The sequence below is a fragment of the Dipteris shenzhenensis genome, chromosome 29, assembly GCF_047967505.1.
Source record: "Dipteris shenzhenensis isolate YYH24624 ecotype China chromosome 29, Dip_SZ_1.0, whole genome shotgun sequence".
NCBI classification, from domain to species: domain Eukaryota; kingdom Viridiplantae; phylum Streptophyta; class Polypodiopsida; order Gleicheniales; family Dipteridaceae; genus Dipteris; species Dipteris shenzhenensis.
In genome coordinates, this window is record NC_141624.1 from 21,100,740 (window position 1) to 21,110,520 (window position 9,781).

The 9,781-nt window shown below is 43.3% G+C and overlaps 1 protein-coding gene across 1 annotated transcript; it reads right to left on the reverse strand.

The window, feature by feature from the left end:
* Positions 1-123: 123 nt before the first annotated feature.
* On the reverse strand, positions 124-3,136 carry LOC147882568 (uncharacterized). The gene is made up of 2 exons (XM_087401024.1): positions 2,188-3,136; positions 124-2,082 (listed from the first exon to the last, which is right to left on the reverse strand). The coding sequence occupies exon 2, from the start codon at positions 2,041-2,043 to the stop codon at positions 457-459; it is 1,587 nt and encodes a 528-aa protein (XP_087257150.1). The 5' UTR covers positions 2,044-2,082; positions 2,188-3,136; the 3' UTR covers positions 124-456.
* Between the last annotated feature and the right edge of the window lie 6,645 nt (positions 3,137-9,781).

Genomic DNA, 9,781 nt, shown 5'->3' on the forward strand with positions numbered 1-9,781 from the left:
AAAGAGATTTTTTAGCCATGCTCGAAAGAGCTGTATGCACAATACACTCCCAATTCGCTCCTTAAAGTTTGTGGACAAATTTCCATCTGACAATTGGAAGCATTGGAAGAAAAGAGTTGTGTATATAGATTGGAGATCAAAATTTCCCACGATACAAAATATTTTGAGCTACACCTCTATTTTGAAGTACAAAACAGTGAAAAAAGATTAGCATTACATTCGAGGCTGTAGGGACAACTCCCAAAGCTGATACTGACTTTCATTAATTACATATAACTTGAAATACCCAAAACGATTCAAATAAAGTAGGTAGAGTGCCAGTTACTCCCTTAGTAATTGTAAGTCAGGCTGTCCCAAGATTCAGCAAGTGCTTTGTGAGCATATGTTGTTTAGCATGGTGTCAGGATGTGTAGGCCAGGCCCAGCACTATTGGCTGTTCAGTCCTCTTCATCACTTTCACCAGCCGCATGAGGGACACATTATCAAACCATTCTCATTGCAGTCAGGGCAACGTGATTTTTTCGCATCTTGGTTTATCATCTTACAGCTCCCACTACAAGTAATGCAGGGAATAAACCTTACACCTCCACATACATTGCACTCATTACTCCACTCGGTGGGCAGTCCTTGTACCAGTTTTCCCAGAATGCCTTCCTCGTGTAGTTGCTTTACTTCTTCTGCTCCACCGATGTACCTGCCCTTGATAAACAACCTTGGCACGGATAGTGCCTCACCCATCACATCAGTGAGCTCCTGCCTGAACTTAGAGTGCATCCAAACGTCTCTCTCATCCACATGCACTCTAAACCCTTTGAATATCAACCGCAGAGTGCAGCAGTCCTCGTATGTCTTTCTAATTCCACGTAGACTGGTGAAGTAGAGAACTATCTTGCTGTCACCACCCGGTGGACTTCTGATTTCAAACCTCTCAAGGTAATCCTGCTCACTCCATTCCCTGTCAACATTGTCACGATGAGCTACCTTTGCAAAGGACATTTTCTTCTTATAGAAAGCATCTGACCTGCGATGGGAAGCATTTCCCACGCCCTTAGAGGGCCTCTCTTCCCTTACAGTCCAAGAGGTGAATTCAGACCTTTGATGAATAGCACCACCTGCTGTTAACAATTCAGAACTATCGGCATCGGAAAAGATTTCAGAAGGTGAGGAAACATTTTCAGAAAAGTTGCCCGTGCTCACGTCTGAGCTTTGCCAGCTGTCGTCAGACAATGCCTCCACAGCTTTCTCGAAGGTGGCCAGAATTGATGGATCAAAAAGAGGGCTATTGGAATCTGCGGAGGTGCCTGCAGTTGTGAAACACTCGGGTATTGCACTCGATGTGTCGCCTGCAGAAGGGCTATTGGGTATATCTAAAGTCTTTGAAGAATCCCTGGAATAAGCTGTGTCAGCTGTGAAGGTAAAGCTCACGTTCAAGGAAAAAGATTTGGTTAGAGCTGAGCCTGTAGTTGAGGACGTGAAGCTTTGGGATGGTGTAGCATCGGGGTTCAAGAGCAGTGTCAAACCGATGCTCTTATCCATCTTCGCCGAGAAGCTCCTCCAAGATACAGGGCTGCGCGGTAGCTTGGCGAAACTCGACTTCCGCCTCCCAAGTCCGTCTTCTTCGAAGCATACAGAGAACCTCAATTTGCCATCTACCTCCTGCATAGGATGGAAAGACGACGATCGGTCCAGCAATCTGCGCTTCCTCTTTATAACTGCACCTCTTGTCGGAGCCTTCATGCCGTAGACACCATCTTCAAAACCCTCCAACAGTTCTCCTGTGTCAAAATGTTCTTCGAGATCAAGACCCATCTCTTTAGGCTTCACTGGCGGAGAGTCCCCGCAATGCTTCTCTGATACACCGGCAATGCAGCTAAGATCGTTTCGTGGGATATCCAATCTCGGCATGCCGTGAGGTCTGGACTTCCACGAGATCTTATTGAAGCTATCGCCCTCCATGCTACCGCTCTCCTTTGGCACAGACATGCTGCGTAAGAGGGGGGTATTACAGCCATCCTGTTTGAACTTAGAGATTGTGCACCCCATGACGGAACGTAGCTACGTTGCCTGGCTTTCCTGTACACGCTGTATCTATTTCGTGAGCAGAAATCTGGGATCCTCCGACGTCATTTAACAATCTTTCGCTTCACCAAAGTCTAGGACGCTCTGGGAGAAATTGCAGCATAGCACCTGAGAGTGAGACGGTGGTGCCGATCGTTGCGGAATCGTGATTGCTGCCGACGATCGGTAGTAGCCTGATGCCGTTGAGCTATCTCAACAAAAGCTGTTTCGTCTCTGGATTAATGCTTCAAGTAAACAGCAAGACAACTGAGCATCGTTACATGCAAGAGAAGCAACCATTCTTGTCTAGCAAGCTAGGACGGAAGAGAGACAGCATGCAATGTCGAGAAGCAGGTTGATCTGGCTGCAGAAAAGACTCTGATCGCCATGAAAAAACAATCTGAAGCAGGCTTAGCTCGCGAGCATCGCTGCCAATGCACCTATTCCGTTGCGAGCGAGAAATTTTCAGCATCCAAGGCGTCTGCAAATCACGGGTGGTAGATCAGAACCGTAGCCATCGTTGCTTGCTCGCTGTCTCCGTTAGTGAAATGTGAGAACGATTGGCCGCTCGCCTTCCGGGGCCTAGCTGGTGCGTGCACGGACTCTCCCCCCCGAGACCCACCCCAACCCCCCGCCGGTTCTCCTTCTGCTTTCTCGCCCTCCCGGCCTCCCCTTCCCGCCACTCAATCTGCGACCCCAGCCAGCAACAACGCTTTTCTCCCCGTACGCATGTGCTCGCCGCTCGCCTCCGCTTGCCTAGCTGCGTCCCGCGACTACTCTGCAGAGCACGCCCCGCGCGCCCTTAACCTCCTTCTCCGTCCCTCCCGCGGGCCGGGGCTGCCCTTCCAGCATCCCATCCAGAACCTCTGTGCAGGCAGGGTGGCTCATTCTCTGCACAGAGGGTGGCGCATCCGGCTGCGTGAGAGGCGCTCTGTGGAATGTGATCCTGTAGTCGTCCAACGGATGATCGACGTCGAAAGAAGCCTAAATGCGGCTGGAGCTTGGAGGTGGTTGCAATTTCTCGCTGGTTAAGGGGAGAAGAGATGGAGGAAGGGGAGGAGGAGGGAGGGGAGGAGGAGAGGGGAACGAAAGGGGGGGGGGACGATGGAGATGGAGATGGCGATGGCGATGGGGAGCAGAAGCAGTTGTAATTTCTTGGCTGTGTAGGTTTAGCTATGGCGAACAACAAGGCAAGCCAACTTTCCTTTGTTTCTCTGACGATCTCTCTTACACACACAAATGGCAGTAAATGCTAGTTCCACCTTCGTCATTCCACATGTGACCACCTCGCTTCTTTTGCGGTCACCCACTCTTAACACCGCCTTGGTTTCCCTCACCCCCCAAGCCCCCGGCCGCACCCTGGTTTCTTTTCAAAACCTAGGTCCGGTGCCCCTCACATATGATACCCTCCACATACACACTGGGCGCCCAAGAGGGAATAAATGCATCTAAATCGTGGGCGGGCTGTGGATGGTCAATCTTGAGCCTTGGACGTACCCATGGACCGGCAAGTGTGTAAACACCCTAAGTTCACACAGTTTAATAGAGAGCGAGCACATTAAGTGCACCCTCAGCGCTCTCTTTCGCACCTTCAAATCTGGGGCTGCAGATTCTGGCAACCTTTGCGCCACTCTTCCTTTGCGTCACTCTTGGGTGACCGACAATAGCAACCATCTTCACCTCCACATGGAAGTATTTCCAGATGCAAAGTGCACAAAGGGGGAGCTGTACAACCACATCCAATCAACTTCAATCGCTGTTCAAAATCCAGTTGAACAAATTTCTCTTCATTCATGACCTTCGACAAGTCACTCCACAGTGCCACTAGAAACGCACATGTTGCACTTCAACCGGTGTGTGTGCACTGGACCTAAGTGAGTGTTTTTTTTTTTAAAACCTCATCAACCCCCAAGTTGTCACTAGTCACTTTGCCCCGACTGCCAATGTCACGACCTCGCATGTTGGAATTCAACCCTTTGGTTGCTCGTCAATTTGCCCAACTACTTCTCTATTTGTGCTAAATGTGACCACCTCACATGTTAACTATCAACCACTTTTCACCCTTGGTTACCCTCACCCGCCCACCTCTGCTCTTGCTCCTGAGTTTTCCCAACTATTGCTTTGGTCATGCCTGCTCTCCCTGCTTGAGTCAGAAATCTTCCCTTCGCCCAGTTGAGCCTAGTCGAGGGGCTATTGAATGACTAAAGGGTCATGATGTCACTAACCACCGAACCTACTCTGTAGATATGAGCTCACACAAACATGTGCACCCAGCTTGCACTATGCTTGACCTTTGCACAAGCTTGGAGCTATGAGGTGAAATTGTTGTAGATGGTCTCCCAATCCTCAAACTGTTTCGGTTATAGTAGAGAGATGCAAATGTCGAGCAAGGGGAAAGGGTAGCAATCACATGAGAGAGGAGAGAAGGAACAAAGACTAACCCCCCCCCCCTGCCCCTCCTGCCACCCAAAAAATGAAGAACAGAAATTTCCCACAAAGAACACCCACCCACCCACCAAACTCCTCAACTATTTAGAATATAATTGCCTTTATTTTGCAGGGGGGCATATTTGTATAAAGTATGGTTGCCCAATTCTTACCTTGATTTGAAAGAACATTGAATGGAAAGAGTTTACCTAATATACCAAGACAAACATCCGACATTAAATAAAAATGGCCCTCCATTGTTTTGCCAATGTGACTTAACACCATGGATTGTGGTGATAGGATTGTTGTTGCTTGTGATGATGTTGGCAGCTCCCATCAAGCATGTGATGTAAGCAATACTAGCATTGTGAATAGTATTTGCTATCACAAGCATGGGCAAGATGTCGGGTACATATCTCCATTGGGTTGAACTACCACATAACCTCACACGAGCATGCTATGACACCCATGAGATATCACAACATGATGATGATTGGCTATGGAACTCCTTGGGAAGGCTAGCCCTAGTAGCAGTTGTTTGCTACACCATCCCACCCCAAATTGAGGAAATACTGGTAAAGGCAATTGGAATATGAGTGGGGACCTTTTTGTAGCATTCAATCGTATAAATGAAGCACAAATTGTTGCTTAGCATCTTTCCATGCTCTATTGATGCTTAATTACATTGCTTCCCATCCCACCATACAATTACCTCTCTCTCTTGCCTCTTCCCCTTAGATGTTCACCCAATCCTCCTCCTCACCTTTATTGGCATCCCCAACTCATCAATGTGGTTGGCTTAATTGGACTGGGTAAATTTTTTGGGTAGTATGTGAATTATGAATCATGGGATTTCAACCTAACCAATGAGTTTATTATGGAATACCATGATATCATTTTAATTTTCAATTGTATGCCCTAGTTTCAACCAATCTAGAGTCAAGTTTGCCACAACAAAGCAAATTGAGGTTTTGAATGCAAATATGTTTTCAAGATTTGCTGATTCCTCCACCCACTCAATTGTAATTCGCCGAACAACCACTAGAATGAGCTCTCATGAATCATTCATTAATATCATGGTCACCGCAAGCTAGGAACCCTATGTTGGTCTTATGATCCCTCAATACATGGGACCCAATGCTCATTTATTTATTTTCTATCCTAGGATGCTACGATAAGAAGGTGGCATAGTATTCAAAAGAGAGCATATTCTTGTTGATAGTCAAAGAGGATATTCAAGGTTGTTAATGGAAATGGTGATTGGATTGTGTATTCCCATGGGAATTTCACATGGTATGGTTATGTTAAATGCTGTAATAGCTGTTTAAAGATTCTTATAAAATTTGCTCCCCTTAAACAGATAATTTGAGAGCTTTTGTGAAAGGACATGCCAAATATAGAAACGAAATGCCTGACTTAATATTTCTCCACACTTTAAAATGAGAAGACATTAAATTTAAGTTCAAATGATGGAACTGATAGCATGTAGGTAAATCATTTGTAGTGAAAATAGCTTTGATACTTTCCATTAAAGTAGCTTGCCCCCCTAAGATATCATAATGGTAGATCGAACAATCCTTCTTGTTTCCTTAGGCAAAGGGCATTCCTACATGGAGCCCATATGGTAATTGAGGTGGCGATATGACATGCTTGCTAATCTCTCGATGTGATCAGATTCTACTGATGTGTCATTGAGTGACATTTATTTTGTGATGTTTTGGCTTTTTGTAATAATAATAACAACGTAATTGAAAGTGACTCTATGCAATGATTGACATACATCGAGTTCCACTACATGTAATAGATCACATATTTGCTAGTGGAATTATCCATACCAAAAATGTACACATATGGTCATGAAAAACTCAAAGTAGAACTAGAGTTAGGAAGGCCCTAGTGTCTCTTAAGCATCTATTTTGGTCTTGCCCCGTGGCCTGCAAAGTCTAGATAAAGGTGGAAGTGGCCATCAAAAAAAGCGGGGCTAATGGCAAAATTCTACATCAAAGCAAGATGGAGGATGGTGCTACAAGGAGACGCCCCCCACCTTCCATCTACTCTAGGTGTTGCATGGCCGTCAGTTTGCGCCGCAGTTTTTCTGTCGGCTAGGGAGTAGAGAAACCAGTTAGCTTTCAATTCTAGTATTGTCTTTGGGCACCAGGAATCCCACTTGTTTTCTTTGGTGAAATCCTATCTCAAAGACTTTGGGTGGATGATGGGCTCCAAAGACCCTGTGGTAAGCCATGCACTGCTCTCTATATGTTATGTGATGTAACCCCACCCTCCTCTGCTGGCATAGCGTAGGCTGCAGGTTTTTGCCCTTAAAGTCAACCAATTTTTGTAACAGGTCTTTTTTTTGGGCCTGACCAACCCCTATTAATATATTCGACCTTTCTTTTTATTTTAAAAAGATAAACAACTAACTTGACGAGGTTTGTAAATACATAGCTATGGCTTGGCTATTTTCCTCCTATTTTCTTTGCAAACTTTGTCTCTCTTAGTTTTACTTTTGGAACAAATTTCACATTGCTTTTTAATTTGACAAGATGGTGGGCTCACACACGAGAAATTTATCTCTTACTCTCAAGAAATTGTATGGCCTTATAATATTCTTACACATGATTTATGTATATTGTACTACATTCTTGTTCCATACTTCTAAGTGTCACCATCATTCTAGTAGCTACAAATTACCTCCACCCCCAACTCCACCTTAGACTCCCTTCCCTTCTACAACTAATGTAGATCAAGTAAAACCTAATGAAAGCTTCCATTGTTCGTAGCATTAAAAAAAACTACTTTTGCACTTATTGGCCATTGTCCCATTTTGTCTTTGTGCATCCCTTCACATGCACTTTAGAAACAACTTCCCCCTAGTATGAACATCCTTGTGAGAGGGCATGTGTGAATGTGCATGAATGTGTACATGCATGCATGTGTTTTTGCGCATGTGCACGTGTGCTTGTGTGCATGCATGTGTGCATGTGTGTGTGCATCCATGTGTACTCCGTATATGTACGTGTGTGCATGCACACGTGCGCACGTGAATTCTTGCATAGGAGCTCTAACATGTGTTTTCACATGAGACAACATGCATGTGGGCACACGTTCATGTGCATGCTTGGATTGTCTCTTTAAAAATCACTATGAGATGAGAAAAGCCTTATATTTTTTAAAAGGGTACCCTTGTAAGGTAGCTACTCCTTTTCATTTGGATAGAGAATTAACAATAATGCAACTTTCTATGGTACATCATTTCATTTATAGTGGGTTTCTTATGATTCTGATGGAAACTTTCTACCTAATCACAACATCACATGTAAAAATAGACATGTTATTTTAAAATTTCCCTTTATATGCTCTCTCCTATCCTTTGAGGATTCATTCATTGTGCTTCAATTACTAAAAATCACTTTTCATTGCATAAGAGAAAAGGTATCTCCCTACGAAATGCATAATGTACAAACAACTCTTCTCCTACGGATAGACTCATCATCATATAGATGAGGCATATATATAACCAAATTTTTATCGTACACATTTTGCATATATATATATATACTAGACTTATTATAAATCCTACGATGTTGCCTTGTGTATAAGGCCTTCTAGTTACATATACACAATCATCATAAGTTGCTCCCTTTCTCTCTCTCTCTCAGAGACGTGCATTTATGCATATGAGTAACATGACCCATCTACGACGTGTTAGAGTCCCGATCCATTGGTGGGTTTCAATGCGTGATGTTAGAATGCCTTTGATTTCAGTCACTAAATAGGGCAAGGATAGCAAATGCATGCATCTAATGAGCATCAGCCCCCTTATTGAAAAGAATTGAAAAATGTATTAGTTAGTGGAAAAGGGAGGAGGGGTGTGGTGGGATAGGCAAGAATCCAAAACCTTGTTAATATACTTCTTTGACAACATCTTCATGTAGGAGCCAAGTGGAAAGACCCTATGAATGGCTAAAGGATTTCTTGAGTTGTAGGTTACCCCTCAATCCCCCCCCCCTCCCCTTATTTACATGAGATCATGAAGCTATCCCTTTTACTTAGCCCAATTGGGCTACTTCAACTTTTCACTTAAAAAAGCAATCAAATTTCATCGTTGAAAAGTAAATGCCTTTTCAATTTCTCCTTTGGTCAATCATATGTATGAAATATTTTGTTGAAACTAAGGGCCTTTAGCATAGGTAGATGGGAAGTTGTGACACCTAATAGTAGCATTGAGTACCTAGTATTGTCAAATCTACACAATACCTTGTCTCTCATAATTTATATTGGTAAGGTTTACAGGGTGCAAAATCTAGCAAAATAACTATACTAGCTCAAGTGTCAAAAACAATTTGTTATGTATATACTCACGTTTCACATTCTTGTTGAAATTTCTACATCGAGTATTTCTACTTCTCCATGGCAAGGATTTTAAAAGTTTCATAGTAGGTCTCACATAAAACTAAATGGTGACGTATGCGCATCCCTCTCCACGTGCATACCCAAAATTAAACCAATGCACATATTCTTCTAAAGTTATTAATTTTTTTAATACACAAACATGCATATCATGCACCATTAGGAAAGAAGATGCAATAGGATGGAACAAACGACCACTTCACGAGCCAGACGTGTAGGAGAAGGAAGAAATGACTGGAATCATCCTATAACAACCTGCACCCCTCTAAACACCACTCGCATTTAGCCACCATATCTAACATCCACCCTTTAGCCACCACTGATGTACATAAAGCGAAATGCCCATAAAAAGGGACAAAGGTCAGATGATATTAAATGAACCTAAATCTTATGTATGAAATACTTTGTTGAAACTAAGGGCCTTTAGAATAGGTAGATTGGAAGTTGTGACACCTGATAGTAGCATTGAGTACCTAGTATTGTCAAATCTACACAAATTTTTGTCTCTCATAATTTATATTGGTAAGGTTTGCAAGGTGCAAAATCTAGCAAAACAACTATACTAGCTCAAGTGTCAAAAACAATATGTTATGTATATACTCATGTTTCACATTCTTGTTGAAATTTCTACATCGAGTATTTCTACTTCTCCATGGCAAGGATTTTAAAAGTTTCATAGTAGGTCTCACATAAAACTAAATGGTGAGGTATGTGCATCCCTCTCCACATGCACAACCAAAATTAAACCAATGCACATATTCTTCTAAAGTTATTAATTTGTTTAATGCACAAATGTGCATATCATGCACCATTAGGAAAGAAGATGCAATAGGATGGAACAAATGACCACTTCACAAGGTAGACATGTAAGAGAAGGACGAAATGA